Genomic DNA, 22677 nt, shown 5'->3' on the forward strand with positions numbered 1-22677 from the left:
GAGCAGCAGGAAATGAGAGAAAAAGACTGCGAGAGGAAGCAACAGACAGGGAGGGGGAGGGAGAGACATAAAGAGGCAGACAGTGAGTGAGAGAGCTAGTATGTGAGAGACAGAGTGTGACAGTGCGCAGGGGTGGGTGTGGCAGTAGGAGAAAGGGAGGATAAGATAGAGTGAGGGAGGGAAAGACAGTGGTGGATGGGAGAGGCAGATGGGGAGGGGAGAGAGGGCGAGGCAGAGGGTGAGAGGGAGACAGCAGCAGTGAATGAGAGAGAGGAAAAGGCAGACAGTGTGTGTGAGAGAGAGAGAGTAAGTGTGTGAGGGAGAGACAGAGACCTAGTGAGTGAGAGAGACGGACAGTGAGAGGGAGAATCACAGGTAAAGAGGGCAGATAGAGGGAGCAATGCATCGAGAATGAGAAACGATGTGTGTGTGTGTGAGAGAGAGAGAGAGAGGAGGGGGAGGAAGTGGGAGAATAGGGCTGGGCAAAGACCTTCATAATATCCAGACAAACACTTGAACGGCTAAGGTAAAGTGAGTGTACAGGTTGAGTGCTGGTGGGCCGAAAGGCCAGATTTCGTGCTGTCGATGTCATGAAGTGTGACATTAGCTTCTTGGTCTGGTGAGGAAATTCGGGAGAGAATAGTTCAGGAAGTGTCCTGGCCCTTTGTAGCTGAAACACAAAGTTTGAATGAGTTTGTCACAGAGGGGCAGTAGAACATATCTCTTGTCCAGAGGATGGACTATCAACATAGGAGGGATAAACTTGTTGGAGGAACATCTGTGGAGGGAAATGGACATTTACTGTACGAAGGGGTCTTGGGGTCCAAGACCATGGCACGTGAAGGTCGTAATGCACGTAAACAGGGTGGTAAAGAAGGTGTTCGGCTTTCATGTCTTCATTGTTGGGGCATTGAGTACAAAGAGTCAGGAAGTCATGTTGCAGCTGCGTAAGACTTTCCTCTTGCTGCGCTTGTGTTCAATCTGGTCACCCCATTACAGGAAGGATGTGGAGGCTGTGGAGAGGGTGCAGAAGAGCTTCACCAGGATGCTGCCTGGATTAGAGGGCATGAACTATCAGGAGACGTTGGACAAACAGGTTTTTCCCTCTGGAGTGGCGAGGGCTGAGGGGGAGACCTGATAGAGGTTTATTGAGATTGATTCGTTATTGTCACAGGAGATGTGTGGGGCAAATATTTTTATCTGGATAGTGGCTGGTCCCTGGATTGGTAATGGTAGAGGCAGATAAGACAGTTGTTTAAGAGGCACATGAAGGTGCAGGGAATGGAGGAATATCGATTATATGTAGATGGAAGGAATGAAATTCAGCATTGTGACCAGCCCAGACACTGTGGGTTGAATGGCCTGTTCCTTTGCTGTACAGGAACACACTGTGTTCTCTAGAACATAGAACACATCGAGTTAGTAATAGGTGGATGAGGACCGAATCTGATAAGCAAGCAACCAGCCATGGTTTGTTTAGTTCTGTGCTCCACCTTCCTTTCCTATCAGGCTCCCCCAACCCTGTTGACTTGCATGCCAACTTTCAGGCTGCTGTGTTCCTGAACCCCAAGATCTCTCTGGCATTGACTGTCCATTTCTCTCCACAGCCCCTTGCTGTCTCCACTTATTGCCTCTCACATCATAAGACCGTAGGAGGCCATTCAGCCCATTGAGTCTACTTCACCATTCATCATAGCTGATTTATTATCCCTCTCAACCCACTCCCCTGCCTTCTCCCCATAACCTTTAGCACTCTGACTAATCAAGAACATATTTAGATTAGATTAGATTATGAGGACATGCAGTCCTCGTTTATTGTCATTTAGTAATGCATGCATTAAGAAATGATACAATGTTCCTCCTGTATGATATCACAGAAACACAAGACTAAAAAACTGACAAAAACCACATAGATATAACCTGTAGTTACAACAGTGCAAAGCAATACAGTACCGTAATTTGATAAAGAACAGACCATGGGCACGGTAAAAAAAAGTCTCAAAGTCTCGAAAGTCCCATCATCTCACGCAGATGGTAGAAGGAAGAAAACTCTCCCTGCCATGAACCTCCAGTGCCGTAAACTTGCTGACGCAGCACCCTGGAAGCACCCGACCACAGTCGACTCTTGAATCCATCCGAAAACTTCGAGCCTCCAACCAGCCCTCCGACACCAGGCACGTCTGCTTTAAATTTAAGGAATGACAGCCTCCACAGCCACCTGTGGCACAGGTTCTCCACCCTCTGGGTAAAGAAATTCCACATCATCTCTGTTCTAAAAGGATATTCCTCCATTGTGAGGCTGTGCCCTCTGGTCCTAGATTCCCCCAGTGTCTTGCATCAAGACCTGGTGTATGGAACGAACTGCTAGATGAAGTGGTTGAGGCAGGAACAATTGCATTTAGAAGTCACCTGGACGGGTACATGGGATAAACACTGGCAAATGTGATGAGTTGGGCACATGGCTTCTTTCCATGCACTCAACAAGGAACAAGAAGCAGGGCCCTTTGGCCCATCAAGCCTATCCTGACCAACAGCCACCCAGTTATACCGATGCATCCCGCATTTCCTCCAATTTCTCCTGATTTGAATCCTCACCCAGACACTTTTTGTGGGGGGCGGGGGAAGAGGGGGAATTCACAGTGAGCTCAATCCACGTTTTATTTTGTTTGGGATGTGGGAGGGAATTGGAGCACATGGGGAAGCTCATAGGGTCACAGTGAAAATACACACACACACACACACACACACACACACACACACACACACACACCCGAGACACGCCCTTTTCTAATTACTACCATCGGAAGGAGGTACCGGAGACTAAAGACCCACACACAGCGATCCAGGAACAGCTTCTTCGCCTCCTCCATCAGTTTTCTGAATGATTTCTCGCTCCTCCTTTATTTTGCATTATTTATCTATTTTAGTAATTTATAGATTTTGACGTCTTTGCACGTACTATGGCGCGTAATAGATTCCACGCCAGCCAGATTAGTGATAATACGCTGGTTAGGTTCGTGGGTGATTATAATTGTAAATGGGCGCCCGAGCCCGGGATCGAACCCGAGTCTCCAAGGCTGCGACCCACAGTGGAATCCTTTGCCTTCTCAGAGCTGGAAGCGGCTGCGGTTCCAAACGTCTGGATTAGGCACTGTGAACCTTTGTGTGCATGGGCGGGCGAGGTCTCCGAGGGCTGGTACGCGGCCCGGCCGCGGTGCAGGATCAAAAGGGTCCAATAGGTGGGTCCTGCCTCAGGAGACTGACGTGGCCCTTTCAACACTGATGTCAGACTTTCCGTGAAAGCTGCAGACTCCCCCCCCGCCCCGAACACTGCCCCATTCATTCTCGGACAGCAGTAGGGGAAGTGTTTGACTCACTTTTAGGCGGTGAAAGGGAGCCTGGAGACAGGGAGAAACACCTTCCATCGGTGTGAGGGGGCTCCGCGCAGGAAACGAGAGAACGGGACGTTCAGAGAGCGGAGGAGAGGAGGGACGGGATGTTGAGAGAGCGGGGCAGAAGTTCCAGGGGATACTGGAAGGAGGCGGAGTGGGTTTACACCAAACGCACTCTCCCCTGACCAAGTCCAGTGGGGTGGGGGAGGCGGAGCCTTGGTCGGGGTTCTGCCCTCGCCGCACCCCTCCGGAGCGGGACGTCCCGAGGCTGGGGAGGTGAGTATCTACTGTCTAACGGAACCGTCCCAGCTGGCAGTTTGAAGGTCGGACGGTGGATACGCCCACCCCGGGGACACAATGAACGTGAGAACCCGGCTGAGATCGGGTACTGGGGTGAGTGTCAAAGGTCGAGATTGGTCCCTTTCCGTGTCCCGGAACGTTTAATTCATCTGACGGGGAGACCTGGTGGGTTGGGTTGGGGGGGGGGTGAGTGGGGTGTCTCCAAACGGTCTGCTGCACAGCAAGATCTCACACACCGTACGAATCTGGGTCCTATTTCCCATGGCGTCCTGCATACTCAGTCGATGTTGAATATTAGATTCTGACAGTCGCATTCCAGATAAAACTCTGTTCGGGCCGCACTTCGAGTACAGCGTGGAGTTCTGGTCACCCCGTTACAGGGAGGGTGTGGAGACAGACGAGGGTCACTAGGATGCTGCCTGGATTAGAGGGCGTGAGCTATAAGGAGAGGTTGGACCAATTTGGGTTGATTTCTGAGCATGGAGTCTGAGGGGAGACTGTATAGAGGGTTGTAAGATTGTGACAGGCATAGATAGATAATCTTTTCCTCTCCAGTGTGGAAGTGTCTAATGCTGGAAGGTATGCATTGAAGGTGAGGAGGGCAAAGTTCAAAGGAGACGTACGGGGCGAGTTTATTTTACGCGGAGATCGGTGGGTGCACTGAATGCATTGCCAGGGGTGGTAGGTACCATGGAGACACTTGAGAAGCTTTTAGACGTGAGTAGGTGGGTAGAGGTTCGCGGAATGCTGCCTGCATCAGAAGCAAGATTATTATGAGGTCTTGTAAGAGGTGAAACCTGCTGTTTTGCATCAGCGGTACAGTGGAAGAACAGAAAATTGCTATAAACTTCAAAATAAACAGCAAAAAAAGGAATAATGAGGTAGTGTTCATGGATTCAGAAATCTGGTGGTGGATGGGAAGAAGTTTGAAGTTAATTTATTAAAGTACCTATACGTCACCATATACAATCCTGAGGTTCATTTTCTTGTGGGCATACTCAATAAATCCATAATGGAATAATAACCTTAACAGAATCAGTGAAGTTGTTTGTAAATCGTGGAGTGTGAGTCTTGAAGCTTCTGCACCTGCTCCCCAATGGTAGTGATGGCACGAGGGCATGTCCCAGCTGGTCTGGATCTTTAATGATGGATGCCATCTTTTTAAGGCATCGCTGCTTGAAGATGTCCTTGATGGAGGTGAGTCTTGTGCCTGTAGCCGAGTCTAAAACCCCATCCAGCCCCTCGTGATCCTGTGCGTTGGAGAACTGGGTATTATCCTCTGGAAAGTATCTCCGAGGAGAGGTTGGAAAAGCGTGGATTGTTTTCTCTGGAGCAACAGTGGTGGAGGGAAGAGCAGAATAGAAGTTTGTAACAAGGCATCGGTGGGGTAGGCAGTTTGTGTGGAAACTTCAAGTATCTGGGTTTTGGTTTAAAGGTGGGAGTGGTGAAAAGTGTAAAGGAGATTTACGGGGGCATTTTTTTTTAATGCAGAGTAGTGGGCTCCTGGAATGTGCTGACGGGTTGTGGTGGAGGCAGAGACAATAGAGATGTTGAAGAGGTGATTAGACAAGTGAACAGAGAGCAGGTGGAGGGATATGCACCACATCCACGGAGGCTGAAGTCCAGTTTCAATTGGTCTCGAGGTCAGCAGGGACATATGGGCTGAAAGGCCTGTTGATGTGTTGTACTGTTTGATGTACTCAGAGTTGGCCTTATTATCACTGGCATATTACGTTTTGTGGCTGTAGTACAGGGCATGACGTTTCTAAAAAAAAATTACCGCACATTACAATGAATAGATGGTGGAAAAGAAGAAGAGTGAAGGTTGGGTTCATGGACCATTCAGAAACTTGAAGCTGTTCATCTGTAGTTGAGTGTGAGTCTTTGTGAAGAGTCCAGCGTGTGGTGAAAACTGTCCAACAGATTATCAGCACCCAATTGCCCACCGTTGAGAACATCTACCGTAAACGCTGCCTGGGCAGGGTGAAAAGCATTATCAGGGATGCATCTCACCCTAACCATGGACTTTTTACTCTCCTCCCATCCAGTAGGTGCTACAGGAGCCTCCACTCCTGCACCAACAGGCACAGAAAGAGCTTCTTCCCTGAGGCTGTGACCCTGCTGAACCTCTCGTCACAGCGCTAAGCAGTATTGCATCCATATCGAACTGTCTCCGTACTTTTAAATTTGTGTGCTGTAGCACTTTTTTAATTCGCAGTTATTTTGTAAATAACACTATTCTTTGCATTTCTGGTCAGATGCTAAATGCATTTCATTGGCTTTGTATCCATACTCAGCACAATGACAATAAAGTTGAATCTAATCTAATAATCATATTGAATGTAGTAAACAGGCCCTTCAGCCCAACTCATCCATGTTGACCAAGTGTCTATTAATCTAGTCCCATTTGCCTCCATTTGGCCCATAGCCATCGAAATCTTTCCTATCCATGTATTCGTACAAATGGCTTTGAGATATTGTAATTGTATCTGTGTCAACAACTTACTCTAGCAGATTGTTCCACACACCCATCTTCCTCTGTATGGAAAATTTGCCCCTTTAAGTCTTTCCCTTCTCACCTTAAACTTGTAGACTCCTCTACTGTGAGGAAGAAGACTGTAGCCATCCTCCTTGGCCTCCTTCACTCCAGGGAAGCAGTCCCAGCCTATCCAGCCTCTCCTTATAACTCAAGCCCTCCAGTCCTGGTAACATCCTTGTGAATCTTTCCTGCGCCCTCTCCAGATTAATTACATCCTTCCTTTCACTGAGCAACCATAATTGCACATAATACTCCAAGTGTGGTCTCACCAACGTCTTGTACATCTGTAACAAGATGTCCCAGTTCCTGTACTCAGTGCCCTGACCGGTGAAGGCCAGCGTGCTAAATGCCTCTTTCACCGCCCTGCCTACCTGTGACCTGGGAACAATACACTTGCATTCCTATGTCTCTCTGTTCCACAACACTCCTCAGGGCCCTGCCCATCACTGTGCAAATCCTACCCTGGTTTAACCTCCCAAAGTTAAACATCTCGCACCTGATCTGGGTTAAACTCCCTCTGCCATTTCTTAGCCCACTTCCCCAGTAGGTCTGGATCCCAATATAGTCTAAGATAATCTTCACTATCCACTATGCAAACCAAATTTAATATCATCCACAAAATCAATGCGGTTCTCTTTCCCTCTTCCAAACTCAACAGATAAATTTTAATCTATTTTTTTAAAAGTTTGTTTAGAGATACAGGCCCTTCCAGCTCCGTGAACTGCACCACCAAGCAACCCACCTATTTGACGCTAGCCTAGTCGCCGGACAAGTTACAGTGACCAATTAACCCACGAACCGGTATGCCTTTCGACTGTGGGAGGAAACTGGAGCACTTGGATGAAACCCATGTGGTCCCGGGGAGAACGTACAAACACCTTAGAGATGTTGCCGGAATTGAACTCTGAACTCCAGCGCCCTGATTTGTAATAACACCATGATAACTGCTTTGCCATTGTAGCATTCAGCTCGTCTGACATGCCCTCACAATGGAACCTGTCCATCCCAAGAACCTCTTCAATCGCTTCTCAGGAAATTCCCTCGTGGTTCATTTTCCTGCACAGGACTGTTGAAGGGGAAATATTTCAGTGTGGTGATGCCCTGGCGAGTGGTTCTTGAGGTTCATGGAGGTTACAATGCTTTCTCAGGGCTAGGGGCACATCTATTGTTTAGGCTAGTCCTTGTCGAGAGAGGGGCTGGTGTCTCTCTGACCCTACCCATCTACACCCTGACCACTCACCCTACAGACTGTTTCGACCTCCTCCAGGCCCTTTCCATGTCAATTGCATTGTTGAGTTCATTGTCCTATGCACAAGAATGGCAAGGTACGGGTATAATGAAATACTTGTTTGCAGAATCATCGTAGGCTTGAAGCTCCTCCCCCTCCCCCAGTTCCTGCCCCGCTCCCCCACCCCCTCCCCCCTCACCCCCGCCTCTCTCCCACCCTCCCACACACAGCAGTTCTATAAGACACTGAAGAAATAGACTGTGCAGAGATAATCTCACGGGATTGCAGAAAAGATACTAGCATGGGGAGAAGATTGGCTGACTGGCAGTAGGGAAGAAGTGGGAATAAAGAGAACCTTTTCTGGTTGGCTGCTGGCGACTAGTGGTGCTCCACAGGAGTTGGTGTTGGGAATCTCTTCTTTTCACGGTATATGCCAATGATATGGATGGCAGAATTGATGGCTTTGTGGCTGTTTGCAGACAATACAAAGTGTTGAGGAAGCAAGGAGTCTGCAGAAGAATTTGGAAAGATTAGGAGAATGAACAAAGAAGTAGCAGATGGAATGCAGTGTAGGGAAGTGTATGATAGGTAATACTTTATTGATCCCAAGGGAAATTTGTGTCACAGTAACATTACAAGTGTACATCTATATAAATATTAAAAGAGAAGTAAGAAAGAGTAAAAATAAGTTACCTTAAAAATAAGATGTGCAAGATTTACAAATCAAAGATTACAAGATCACTTCCCCAACTATAGGTCGTGCACTTTGGTATAAGGAACAAGACAATAGATGGGGAGAAAATTCAGAATCTTTTGGACTTAGGATCTTTAAGGCATTAAGGAAAAGAACAAAGACACAGTCAGAGACAAGTCCCTGGTAATGCAAGAGGTGGTCTGTAGTGTTCTGCTGTGAGGTAGTGATTAGGGTTGAGTTGGTTAGTTCAAGATCCAAATGGTTGAAGGGAATTGGCTGTTCCTGACCCTGGTGGTGTGGGATTTCAGGCTTCTGTGCCTCCTGTCTGCACATGGTCCATATCTCTCCATTCTCTGCTCATCCATGTGCTTAACTAAGAGCTTATCAACCTCCTATCGTATGTACTTCCATCATCAAGCCTGGCAGCACATTCCAGCACCCACCACTCTCTGTATAAAATAAAACTTGCCCTGCACATCTTAGAACTTACCTCCTTAAATTCCTGCCCTTTGGTATTAGTCATTTCAACTCTTGGGGGAAAAATGATGTCTACTCATTTATGCCTCTCATAATCTTATAAACCTTTACCAGGTCTCCCCTCAGCCTTTGCTGCTCCAGAGGAAATAACTGAAGTTTGTCCAAACTCTCCTTTCAGCTCATGCCCTTAAACCAGGCACCATCCTTGGGGAACCTCTTTCGCACCCGCTCCAAAGCCTCCATATCTTTCCTATAATGGGGCAACCAGAACTATACACAGTGCTTGTCCAAAGTTTTACAAAGCTGCAGTGAGATTTCCTGACTCTTGAGCCCAGTACCCCAAGTGATGAAGGCCAGCATGCTATATTCCTCCTGTCAATCTGTGCCACCACATTCAGGGAACTGCGGACCTGGAGTCCAAGATCCCTTTGATGTTTACAATCCCAGCTCAAGGACATCCTGATAGGTGTGGCGTTCCTTCAATGAAGATACAAGCACATCCTTGAACCTTTTCCAAGTTCAGGTCTACTTATTTATTTAGAGATGCAGAACTGAATAGGCCCTTCTGGCTCTTCAAGCTGCACTGCCCAGCAACTCCCCCCGACAGCCTGTGCAATTTGCCCCATGATTAGGCTAGGGTTAAATCAATGACCAATTAACCTACTAACAGGTATGTCTTTGGACTGTGGGAGGAAACAGGAGCACCTGGAGAAAACCTAAGTATTCCACAGAGGGGTCATACTGACCCCTGTCAGAGGATGCTGAATTCAACTCTGAACTCTCACGCTCGAGCTGTAATAACGTTGCACCAACAGTTGTTACCATGTTTCCCCAATTGTCATACATACCCAGGATATAAATATCATGAAAATTAGCTTTTTGCAGCAGCAGCACAGTGCATTACAGGCATAAGCTAAAATTATCTTAAATTACATAAATTTTAATATTTTCCATGACAAAATAGATATAACAACCTTGGTGTAAGACGAGAAACAGAAAGAAATATAATCCAAGGTAGTGTTCATGTTGTTCAAGAACCTGATGGCTGCAGGGAACAAGCTGTTGTTGAACCTTGAGGTGTGGGTCTTCAGGCTCCTGCACCTCCTGCCCAGATGGCAGCATAGTGACGAGGGTATGCCCGGATGGCGGGGGACCCTGGTGATGGATGTCACCTTCCTGAGACACCGCCTCTTGTAGATGCTGCTCTGGCGGGGAGGGCTGTGTCTGTGACGGAGCCGCCACTCTTTGCGTTCCTGTTTTGGAGTTCCTGTACCAGGCAGTAATACAGGTGGCCAGAATGCTTTCCACGAACCTTTTCTGAACCCTCTCCGAAGCCTCCACAGCCTTCCTGTAATGGGGTGACCAGAAATGCACGCAGGCGCTCCATGTGCAGTCCGACCAAAGTTTTCTGCATTTGCAAAGTAGCTTGCCAATTTTTTATGCTTAGTGCCATGCTGAGTGATGGCATGGTGGTGCAGTGCTGGCAGTCTGGCAGCGTAGTGGTTAGCATAGCAGCTTACAGCACCTGCAATTGGGCTTAATTCCCACCACTGTCTAAAAAACATTCTGTGTTCTCCCCTTGACTGTGTGGGATTACTCAGGGTGTGCCAGTTCCCTCCCACATTCCAGAGATGTAATGGCTTAGGGTTAGTAAATTGTGGGCATGCTATGATGGCAACACTGTGTGTGTTGGGTGTCACAAATGACACATTCCCGGTATGTTTCAATGTACACGTGACAAATCCAGCAAAACTTTAATCCTCTCCTATCAGATCCCTCCTCCTTCATCCCTTTACTTTTTCCACCTATCGCCTCCCAACTTCTCACTTCAAGTCAAGTCAAGTCAAGTCACTTCTATTGTCATTTCAACCATAAGTGCTGGTACAGAACATGGTAAAAATGAGACAACATTTTCCAGGACCATGGTGCTACCTGAAACAATACAAATACAAAAACTACGTAAGAAAAAACACAAAAACTACACTAGACTACAGACCTATCCAGGACTGCATAAAGTGCACAAAACAGTGCAGGCACTACAATAAATAATAAACAAGATAAGTAAACACTTCATCGTTCTTCCCGCACCCACCCGCCTTTCCTCTTCGCCTGGTTTTACCTATCACCTTCTAGCTTGCAGTCCTCTCCACCCCCTCCCCCCTCCCCCCACCTCCTTATTCTGGCTTCTTCCCCCTTCCTTTCCAGTCCCGATGAAGGTTCTCAGCCCAAAAACGTCGACTGTTTATTCCTCTCCATAGATGCTGCCTGACCCACCAAGTTCCTCCAGCCTTACTCAGAAAAGTTTTTCAGCTTTACTCAGGAATTCCAGCCTCTGCAGGGTATCTAGTGGTGTAAGCTAATCTTTAATCTTTGGTGAAGGCGAGCATGTCGTACACCTTCTCTACCCGCCCATCTGCCTGCCTTGGTGCTTTTAGGGAGCAATGGTCTTGAATTCAAGTTCGTTCAACCTCTCCTGTTAGCTGGAACATTGGGTTAGGGACGCGACCTGGGAAATGTCTATACTTAGTAAACCTCTTTACTGCCCTCTTAGAGAGAAAGAGGCCATAGTGTTTAAAATTGAAATCGTCCTGTCAGACTAGTTAAATCAAGTTTGGTTTTTGGTTGCTTATAGAGAGAACATTAGTGTGTGTGTGTGTGTAAAACAAACAAGGTGTTGGAGGAACCCAGCAGGGGGAAGAAAAGGAATTGTCGATGTCAATAAGATTATGAGAGGCACAGACAAAGTAGACAGCCAGTATTTCCCCGGGGTTGAAATGTTGAATACCAGAGGCATGCATTTAAGGTGAGAGAGGGTAAGTTCAAAGGAGATGTTTAGGGCAATTTTTACACAGAGAGTGGTGAATGTCTCAAATTTGCTGCCAGGGGTGGTGGTGGTGGGGGCAGATGTGCGAGAAGGGTGTCAGAGGCTGTTAGACAGACATGAATGTACAGAGAATGGAGGGATATGGACATTGTGTAGGCAGAGGGGATTAGTTTAGTTAGCTGTTTAATTATAGAGTGGGCTGAAGGACCTATTCATTACTGTTCGGTCCCTCAGACATTTGGTGTGGTACAGTCACACAGCACAGAAACAGGCTCCTTGGCTCAACTCATCCATGCTGACCAAGGTGCCCATTGCAGCCAGTCCCGTTTGCCAGTGTTTGGCCGGTAGCCCGCTAAACATTTCCTGTCCAAGTGCCTTCTAAATGTCATAATTTCCGTGTGGAACCTGTTTGTTGCGCCTGCAGCCTCTTGCGTTTGCACTGGCGTTTGTGCACTGTGAGTAATTATGAAAGCAAATAGCCTGTTTGTCCTTTGTGAGGGTGGTTTGGGAGAGGGGGAATATGGGAGAGGGATGGGAAGGGAAGAGAGAGGCAAGTGGGGGAGGTTTGAGAGAGAAGGGAAGAGAGGAAGGGGGATGAAGAGGGGAAGGGAATGTGTGAGGAGAAGGGGAGAGAGTGGTAAGGTAGAGAAGGAAGGGGGAGAGATGGAGGCAAATAGTGAGAGAAATAGCTTGAGAGAGAAAAGGAGGTAGAAGTGTGACTGTGTCTCCACAGACAGCAGACCAGGTGATTCAAGGCGGGGATCAGGGATTTGCTCCTTCTTTTCATTCACAGATTTACATACTTTCCACTGGAACGTTTACATAGTTCTCAAATTAAAGCAGCACTATCATGATCTGGGAACTGGTCCAGCTCTCGTGGCTCCCACTGCTACAGGAAGAGCAGCAGGGAGAGAGCTTGTGTGCAATCCTACTTGCCGTCCCCTCTCCCCCTGTTGCCTTCTCTGCCCTCATTGCTCTCCCCTCCTCCCCTGAGTTGCCCTTCCCTCCCTCCCCATGTGACCTCCCCCCACCCCCTCCCCCCGGGGTCACCCTTTGCCTCCCACCTGTGTTGCCCTCCCCGCCCCACCCCCATCACCCTCTCTTCCTCCCGGAGCCCCCTCCCTCTGTTGCCCTTTCCTCCTTCCCCATGTCACCCTTCCCTCCTGTATTGCCTTCCCCAAGACTCCCCATTGCCTCCTCCCCCCCGTTGCTCTCCCTTCCACCCCGTCACCTGCCCCCTCTCCTCTTCCCCTCCTCCTTCCTCTCACCTCTTCACCCCTCCCCTTCCCCCTCCATTTCCTCATCCCCCTTCCCTCTTCCCCTCCACCTCCCCTCATCCCGTCCCCTCCCTCCTCACTGTTGCCCGGCTTCCACAGGAACTGCCATAAGACCAAATCGCCAGGACACTCTGACCCCTACTCCACCTCCTCGTCCCCTCCCTTGGGGAGGAAGAGTGCCGCAGGCTTGCGAGGAGTCCATTCCACTACCATCTCCCACCCCATCCTATCCATTTTCCAATTCCCCGTACTACCCCACCAGAAGCCCCCAATCCTCCCCCCCGCCGACCCACAACCTCCCTCCCTGCAGCAATGCAGGACTGAACAGCCTTGACTTCTGAAATATAAGAGGGGATCTGAGAGAAATGTGCAAAAGTATGAAAGGCATGTATAATATAAGAGTCAGGGGAGTTGTTTCCTCTTGTAGGTGAGACTAGAACTATGAGACATAGTCTCAAGATTCAGGGGAATGGATTTAAGACAGAGATGGGGAGAAACTGCTTTTCCCAGAGAGTGGTGAATCTGTAGAATTCTCTGACCACGAAATGAGTGAGCTAGATTTCTGCATAGCAGGGGAGTAAGGGCTCTGGGGAAAAGGTGGGCAGGTGGAGCTGCGTTCACGCCAGATCAGCTGTGACCTTACTGAATGGCAGGGCAGGCTTGATGGCCGATTCCTGCTCCTGGTTCTTATGTTCCTAAAACAAGGTAGAGTTTACGGGTTCCTAAAATGTTGAGTATGGGTTGGCAGGCTCCTATACCTCCTCCCCGAGAAGAGGGCATATCCAGGGTGGGGAGGGTCCCTGGTGACAAATGTTGCCTTCTTGAGACACTGCCCCCTGAAGATGTCCTCACAGACAAGGAAGATTGTGTTTGTGATGGAACTGGCTGAGTCTGTAGCACTGTGCAGCCGCCTCTGATCTTGTGTATTAGAGGCTCTGACCAGACAGTGCTGCAACCGGTCAGAATCCGCCCTGTATCTCTAGAGATTTGCAGGAATCTTTGGTGACCTACAGAATCTCCTTGGATTCCAGAGGACCAGGATGCAAACTCCATTGACCCACAAAGTGCTAGTCACAATCCATTCATGCTCCTCTCTCCCTTTCCCTGTCAGGCAAACTACCAGATCAGGAGCGCCCAAAACAGGACGTTTGGCAGCGAGCCCCCACACAGGGGGGCCAGGCAGGCAGTGATCTCCATGGACACCGAAGATTCCAGTGACGCAGTGAGTATCACCCCCCCTCCTTGAACCTTCCATGCTCTACCCCCACAACCTTCACCCTCTACCCCTCTCGCCGGATCCCGCCCCCCCGCCCTCACTGGACCCCCCTCGCCTGCCACCCCTCTTGCCCCCCCCACCGGCCACCGCCCCTCTTAACCCCCCATCTTAAACACCTGCCCTCTTTAGCACCCCTCATCTTTAGCATCCCATCTTTGACCCCCCACATTCACCCCCACTCTTCAGACCCCTTCAGCTTCTATTCACCCCCCCTTCACCACCCCCCCGCATGCTCTCCCTCCCCAACCCCCACTCCCGAACCCTCTATCTCCTCATTGCCCTGTTTTGCCTATGGAAATGGAGCTACTTTGCATTGACTGACCGTGTTTCCGGGTCTCATTGCAGCGCCTGCCATTCGGGAAGGGTGCAAGCTCTGCCAATCCCACGATGCTCATCATTGGAGCTGAGGATGAGGAGTTCGAGAATGACCTTGCCTCGGTATGTAAAGTGTGTGGGAATCTCTCAATCAGGCATTAGTGGTATAGTCGGGAGTCTGGTTTGGTCATGTCTTATCTCTTAAAATTTATTCATTTATGGGATGTGGGCCTTGCCAGCTAAGCCAGCATTTAGATTAGATTATGAAGACACGCAGTCCTCTTTTATTGTCATTTAGTAACGCATTCATTAAGAAATGATACAATATTTCCTCCGGTGTGATATCACAAAACACAGGACAGACCAAGACTGAAAAAACTAACAAAACCACGTAATTATAACATATAGTTACAATGGTGCAACAATACCATAACTTAATGAAGAACAATCCATGAGCACAGTAAAGTTCAAAGTCTCTCAAATGTCCCACATCTCACGCAGATGGGAGAAGGAAGAAAACTCTCCCTGCCATGTCGACCTAATCCGACTCTGAGTCGTCCGAAAACTTCGAGCCTCTGATCAGCTCTCCGACTCCAAGTACCGAGCACCACCTCTATCCGAATGATTCCACCTCAATCTCGGTTGCCAACAGCAGGCAAAGCCGGGATTTTGAGGCCTTCCCTCCGGAAGATTCCCTCCGGAAGATTCTCGATCGCGCAGTAACAACTGCAGCGAACTTGTGTTTCAGAAATTTCTCCAGATGTTCCTCTGTGCTTTTGCGTCTGTCTCTATCAAATCAGAATTGTCCATGGCCCCTATTTAACAGATACAGTATCATTTTCACCGGAGGGCTGCGCACGCGCGGCGTGCTGCTATCTCTCCTCCCGCCGACTCCCGCATGACAAGATGGTGATGAACTGCCTTCTTGAACCACTGCAGTCCCTGAGGTGAAGATACACCCACAGTGCTGTTCGGGAAGGAACTCCATGAACTTAACCCAGCAACAATGAAGGAACAGCAATATGTTTCCAAGTCAGGATGGTGAGTGACTTGGAGGGGGATGTCCAAGTGGTGGTGTTCCCAGGTACCTGCTGTTCTCGTAGTGGTCGTGAGTCTGGAAGGTGCTGCCTTAGGAACTTCGGTGTGTTGTTGCAGTGCATCTTGTAGATAGTATACACTGCTGCAACTGTGTATTGGTGGAGGGATCAGATGCTTGTGGAAGGGGAACCAGTCAAGTGAGCTGCCTTGTACTGGATGATGTCAAGCTTCTTGAATGTTGATGGAGCTTCACTCATCCAGGAGAGTGGTGAGTATTCCATTACACTCCTGACCTGAGCCTTGTAGATGGTGGACAGGTTTTGGGGAGTCAGGAGGTGAGTTACACACCGCAGGATTCCTAGCCTTTGACCTGCTCTGGTAGCCACTGTGTTTATATGGCTAGACCAGTTCAGCTTCCTGTCAATGGTAACCCCCAGGATGTTGATAGCAGGGGATTCAGTGATGGTGATGCCACTGAATGCTAGGGACGATTATTGTCACATGTACTGAGTCTTGTTCACTGTTTATACAGATCAAATCATTACATAGTGCATTGAGGTAGAACAAGGTAAAACGGTAACAGAATGCAGAATGAAGTGTAGCAGTTACAGAGAAAGTGCAGCGGAGGTAGACAGTAAATTACAAGGTCACAATGAGAAGTTTAGCTTGTGTTCTGTGCACTGCACTGTTGTCTGAATCTACCTCCTATCAAGTTGAGTTTTAAGTTCCGGTTGAGTTTATTGTCAGATGCACAAGTCTGTGTGTGCACAGGTGTGAGAAAAAGTGAATAAACAGTGCAAGAAGAAGGCAAAAGTAGCGAGGTAGTTTTCTTCGTTTCATTGTCCTTTCAAAAATCCGATGCCAGAGGGGAAGAAGCTCTTCCTGAAGTGTTGAATGCATGCCTTCAGGCTGCTGTAGATGGTATTAGTGAGAAGGGGGCACGTCCTGCATCGTGGGATCCTTAATGATGGATGCCGCCTTAGGGTTTACAGTCATAGTTTTTTCTCAGCGGTTTAGGCAGTCCAAAACTAGAGGCCACAGATACAAGATGAGAGGGGAGAGGGTTAGAGGAGTCCAGAGAGGTAACTTCTTTACCTTGAGGCACATGCAATTGCAACGTTGCAGAAGCAATTGGATAGGTACATGGGCTTGTAAGGTTATGAGCAAATACGGGCAATTGGGACGAACAGGGAGGATGCTGTGGTCGGATTGGGCCTGTTTGGGTGAAGGGTCTATTTCCGTGCTGATATACTCTGTAATTCATGTACTTGTACATCTGACATGGATAACTTCACTCACACTACTCTGACCTGATTCTACACCTACAGACTCACTTTCAAGGACTGCTTACAAGTCATGTTCTCAGTATTATTTACCTATAGCCATGGTTTCTCTTCTTTTGCACATTGGTTGTCTGTCAGTCTTTGTGTATGTGCAGTTTTTTAAAAATATATAAATTCTATTTTTTTTTTTCCCCCGCCTGTGAGAAAATGAATCTCAGGAGTAGTCTATGGTAGCATAAATACAAGAGAATCTGCAGATGCTGGAACTTCAGAGTAACACACACGAAATGCCTAAGGAACTCAGCAGTCAAGCAGCATTTTAACCATATAACCATATAACAATTACAGCCCAGAAACAGGCCATCTCGGCCCTTCTAGTCCATGCCGAACTCTTACTCTCACCTAGTCCCACCGACCTGTACTCAGCCCATAACCCTCCGTTCCTTTCCTGTCCATATAGCTGTCCAATTTAACTCTAAATGACAACATCGAACCTGCCTCAACCACTTCTGCTGGAAGCTCGTTCCACACAGCTACCACTCTCTGAGTAAAGAAGTTCCCCCTCATGTTACCCCTAAACTTTTGCCCTTTAACCTTCAACTCATGTCCTGTTGTTTGAATCTCCCTCACTCTCAATGGAAAATGCCTATCCACATCAACTCTATCTATCCCCCTCATAATTTTAAATACCTCTATCAAGTCTCCCCTCAACCTTCTACGTTCCAAAGAATAAAGACCCAACTTTTTCAACTTTTCTCTGTAACTTAGGTAATGAAACCCAGGTAACAGTCTATTAAATCTTACATTAGTGGGAAGGAGTAAAGATTCACTAATTCGTGCTGAGATTGGTTTCAGCATAATTCACGCTGCCCTTCATTTAGTTCGGCATAGCCGTTAGTTGGACACTATTATTGCACGTGGCGTTCCAGAGTTCAGAGTTCAATTCCGGCGCCGTTCCGTGAGGAGCCTCTGTGTATCCTCCCTGTGGAGTGAGTGGCTTTTCCTTGGGTCCTCCGCTTTCCTCCCCTGGGCTGAATACGTACCGGGTACCAGGGTGGGGTAATTGGTCTTTGTAAATTGTCCCGTGATTCGATTAGGGTTACTCGGCTTGTCGGGCATCAACGAGATGGGATAGCTCCTTCCTTCACCTATCCTGACGAAGAGCCTGGCCTGAAATGGCGACTCTTTATATCTTTCCATGGATGCTGCCTACCCTGCTAAGTACCTCCAGGATTTTGTGTTTGTACACTCAGTGTCCACTTTATTAGGTACAGGAGTGGAACTCGATGTGATCTTCTGCTGCTGTAGCCCATCCACTTCAAGGTTCAACGTGTCGTGCGTTCAGAGATGCTCTTCCGCACCCCACTGTTGTAACGTGTGTCTATTTTAGTTACTGTCACCTTCCAGTCACCTTGAAGCAGTCTGGCCATTCTCCTCTGACCTCTCTCATTAAACAAGGCATTTTTGCCCACAGAATGGCCACTCAGTAGATGTCTTTTGTTTATCGCACCTTTCTCTGTAAACTCTGTTATGTGTGAAAATCCCAAGAGAATCTGCAGTTTCTGAGATGGCCAAGCCACCCTGTCTGGCACCTGCAATCATTCCACGGTCAAAGTCACTTAGATCACATTTCCTCTTCCCCATTCTGATGTTTGGTCTGAACAACAACTGAACCAGTGAGTTGCTGCCTCATGATTAGATATTTGCATTAATGAGCAGGTTTACAGGTGTATCTGATACTGACTGTATACGTACTTTGATAATGATTTACTTTGAGCTTTGGACAATAATCTGGATTTTGCGCTGGTGATTGACCTATTCCCTTTGCCCCTCAGCAAGTTGACGATACTTGTAGCCATTTCCAATGTATCGATCTGCTGAAGGACAGGCCCACCTACCTGATCATCTTTCTCCACCACGTTATCCTGCAGTTCGATGCTTCATCCGTGGTGAGTGACCTGTTAACCCCACACGTTCCCTCTGCTCTCACCCACACTTTGTGCAGAGGGCGCGTTAGCTTTTAGACTGGGAGCGAGGGGGTGAGTCAGTCTTGTGTGGGGGGGCGGGTGCTCTGTGGGCGGGGAAGAGAAAGTGCATTTGGAGGCAGTGAAGCGCGCTGGGAGTCAAACTTCACAGGGGATTGGGATACTCGGAAGGACATGTGGTATCGTGGAGGGAAGGACGGAATCGATGATCTTTTTCAATGGGAAAGGCTTACTTGTGGGTAAATGAAGGGGTAATTGTGGGAAATGAGGGAGTAATTGTGTGGGAATAATGGGTAATTGTGTGGGAATGAGGATGCAAATGTATGGGAATATGGGGTAACTGTGGGAATGAGGGAGTAATTGTGTGGGAATGGTAGGTAACTGTGGGGGAATTAGGAAGTAACTGGGGAAATTAGGGGGTAGCTGTGTGGGAATGAGGGGGTAACTGGGAATGAGGGGCTAATTGTGGGGAAATGATTGGGAATTGTGTGGGAAAGATGGGTAATTGTGGAGTGAAGGGGTAATTGTTGGGAATGATGGGGTAAATGTATAGGAATGATGGGTAACTGGAGGAATGAGGGGGTAATTGTGCGGGAATGAGGGGGTAGCTGGGGGAATGATGGGGAATTGTGTGAAACAGTAATTGTGGGGAAATGAGGGGGTAATTGTGGGGAATGGGGGGTAGCTGGGGGAATGATGGGGAATTGTGTGGGAAAGAGGGGTAATTGTGGGGAATGAGGGGGTATGTGAGGGGAACAACCCAGAGCGGTGGACGTGCTCTGGCAGTGCCTAGTCCTTTACAGAGGAGGTTTGCCCAGAAGGGGAGCAGTTTGGGCTCTTTAAGACTGTGGTACAGGTGGTTTCGTGCAGAGCAGAGAGCTGTTGCCCCTCCCCCCACCCCATGCCCCAAGCTAGGCAGAGACCCATCGGTATGGATTGTTCTCATTTTGCCCCCTGCCTTTCTCTCTCTCTCCCTCCCCACCTCCACCCATCAGCTTTGTTACTTGCACGGTGAGATGTTCAAAGGTGCCAACATCAAGGATGCCCGTCGTATGTTTGTGGACTACTTCCATATGTTCCTGGACCGAGCCGCGGTAAGTGTGTTATCCCCCTCGGGCCTCCCCCCCCAGAATCCGCAGATTGGACAATAACACCACTATAGGCCAGTGCAGGCAGACAATAAGGTACAAGGCTCAGGACAAGCTAGACCATGGGGTCAAGTGTCCCATCTTATTGTACTAGGAGACCATTCAGTCGATTTATAACAAGTGGAACAGAAGCTGTCCTTGAGCCCAGTGGTACATGCTTTCGGGTTTTTTAAAAAATCTTTTGCTCAGTTGGTGGGGTGGGGGATAGGGAGAATGCCCAAGGGTGGGTGGGGTCTTTGATTATGCTAGCTGCTTTTCTGAGGCAGCAGGAAGTCCATGGAGGGGAGGCTGGTTTCTGTGATACTGAGCTGCGTCCACAACTCTGCAGTTTCTTGTGAGATGGACAGAGCAGCTGCAGTATCAAGTTGTAATCCAGCCAGATAGGATGTTTACTGTGGTGCACGAATAAAAATTGGTAAGGGTCGATGGAGACATTGCAGAGCTTCGCGGCAGTTTCCAGGAGTTGGACTGCAGCCAATCAATGAGAGAGATTCTTTAGAAAGGTTGAATAAAAATGATGCAACTGCAAGCAGAGCGGCCATTCTTTTGAGTGTGTCAGTGTTTGGCTCATCAGGCTTGCGCGAGGTAAAGTATCAGGTATATATCTCTCCCTTTTTGTTCTTATTTGTTCATTCCTCATCTGTTAGGGGAGAGCAGTGTAGTGAGAATGGCACCAGAGCAGTGTTTTTTACTGTTTGTGGGATGTGGGACGTCTGGGACACCCCCAGAGAGAGAAAGGGACAGGTGGTGGGGGGAGTGCGTTACCTGAAATTGGAGAATTCTCTGTTTATGCGGCTGGAAAGTAGAGGCGCCGGTGAGCAATTTGGTTAAATTAGCTTAGATTAATGGTAAATTGGTTTATAATTTTCACATATATCGAGGTACAGTGAAAATCCTATCTTGCATTCTGTTCATACAGATCATTTCATTACACAGTGCATTGAGGTAGAACAGCAGAATGCAGAATAAACTGTAACAGCTACAGGGAAAGTGCTGTGTGGCAGATATCATGCAAGCTAGAGGTAGACAGTAAGGTCAAGAGTCCATCATATTGTACTCGGGACGATTCAGTAGTCTGAAAACAACGAGGTAGAAGCTGTCCTTAAGCCAGGTGCTTTCAGCTTTTTGTGTCTTCTGCTTAAAGATCTTTTTTTTATGCATTGCACTTTACTGATGCCACAAAACACCAAAGTTCATGACATATGCCAGTGATAATAAACATGATTGTGATGGGAGGGGGAGGAGAAGAGAGAATGTCCAAGATGGGAGGGGTCTTTTATTACGCTGGCTGCTTTACCGAGGCAGCTAGGAGTGGAGACACAGTCCATGGAGGGAAGGCTGGTTTATGTGACACGCTGAGCTGTGTCCACAATTCTCTTTTTGTTTCTGATGGTCATGGGTGAATTATAGAGTAATGGACTCTGCCCAATACATCTCAGGCACATCCCTCTCGAACATCGATAGTATCTACAGGAGGTGCTGCGTCAGGAAGGCAACGCCCATCATCAAAGATCCCCACCATCTGGGCCACGCCGTCTTCTTGTAGATCCCATCGGGCGGGAGATACAGAAACCTGAAGTCCCACACCACCAGGTTCAGGAACAGCTATTTCCCTTCAACCATTTGGTTCCTGAACCATCTGGCACACCCCTAATCACTGTCTCAGTATTGCAATACTTTGCACTACAATGGACTTTTTTCATTCTAATTGTGTCCTTTCTTGTAAGAATTGTTTTTAATTAATGTTTAATTTATGTTTTTTTCTGGAGAACGCTGCTTATCTGATGCTATATGCCTGTGATGCTGTTGCAAGTAAGTTTTTCATTGCGCCTGTGCATATTATGGACTTGTGCAACTGACAATAAACTCGATTTTGAAGGTGCAGGGCGTGTGAAGGGTGGGGATTGGTGCAGGAGCCCAATAGCAGTGGGGAAGAAGGTGTTCTTGAGAGGGTTCGACTGGGCTTTCAAGCTGCTGTACCTTCTCTGAGAAGAGAGACAGGAGGAGACGGGATGGCACACGGTGTCAGGCTATGGTGAAACTAACATTTTGTTGCTCTGCTTGTTTTCCAGATTCTCAAAGTGTCTGTCCCACCCGAGATATCGTTTGAATTGGGTGAGTAGAGGGTCGTGTGTGGTGTCATCATCCAGCTTAGCATGGTAGAAGTTTACAGCATTGTTTCTGGTCTGTAGTCCTGCTTTTTTGGGTTCATCACTCTTCGCTGAAATTCTTCCTGTAGCTCCATTCACTGCTGTTCACCCATAAGCAGTCTGATTGGTTTACTATTGTGACACATATGGAGATACAAAAAGGCTTTATCCATGTGTCACCCGGAGAGACTGTTCCATATATCAGTGCCTCGAGGTCACAAAGAAGGCAGACACTGTAAAGTGTTCCAGAGAAAGTGCAGTGCAGATAAACAATAAGGTGCAAGGGAGACTATGAGAGCAAGAGTCCATCTTGGCTTAGAAGAGGAGTGTTGTGGAGTCTGATAACAGCGGGGGTAGATGCTGTCCTTGAGCCTATTTGCACGTGCTTTTAGGCTTGTGTATCTTTTGTCCGATGGGAGAGGGGAGAAGAGAGAATTTCCGGGGTGGCTGGGGTCTTTGGTTATACTAACGCAAACAACAGGAATTCTGCAGATGCTGGAAATTCAAGCAACACACATCAAAGTTGCTGGTACGCAGCAGGCCAGGCAGCATCTCTAGGAAGAGGTGCAGTCGACGTTTCAGTCCTGATGAAGGGTCTCGGCCTGAAACGTCGACTGCACCTCTTCCTACAGATGCTGCCTGGCCTGCTGCGTTCACCAGCAACTTTGATGTGTGTTGCTGGTCTTTGGTTATGCTGGCTGCTTTACTGAGGCAGCAAGAAATGTAGACAGAGTCCGTGGAGGGGAGGCTG

The 22677-nt window shown here is 48.1% G+C and overlaps 1 protein-coding gene across 3 annotated transcripts in view; it reads left to right on the forward strand.

Annotated features, from left to right (window-relative positions):
* The window catches only part of arhgef1b (Rho guanine nucleotide exchange factor (GEF) 1b), a 130893-nt gene that overhangs the window by 46063 nt on the left and 62153 nt on the right, over positions 1-22677 (forward strand). For all 3 annotated transcript variants that reach the window (XM_063056708.1, XM_063056710.1, XM_063056709.1), the window contains exons 2-6: positions 13843-13953; positions 14353-14445; positions 18479-18592; positions 19624-19722; positions 21849-21891. In XM_063056708.1, coding sequence (XP_062912778.1) covers positions 13927-13953; positions 14353-14445; positions 18479-18592; positions 19624-19722; positions 21849-21891 — 376 coding nt within the window. In that variant the 5' untranslated portion in view covers positions 13843-13926. The remainder of the gene's footprint in view (positions 1-13842; positions 13954-14352; positions 14446-18478; positions 18593-19623; positions 19723-21848; positions 21892-22677) is intronic.

The sequence above is a fragment of the Mobula hypostoma genome, chromosome 8 (genome assembly GCF_963921235.1).
Source record: "Mobula hypostoma chromosome 8, sMobHyp1.1, whole genome shotgun sequence".
In the NCBI taxonomy this organism is placed as follows: Eukaryota; Metazoa; Chordata; class Chondrichthyes; order Myliobatiformes; family Myliobatidae; genus Mobula; species Mobula hypostoma.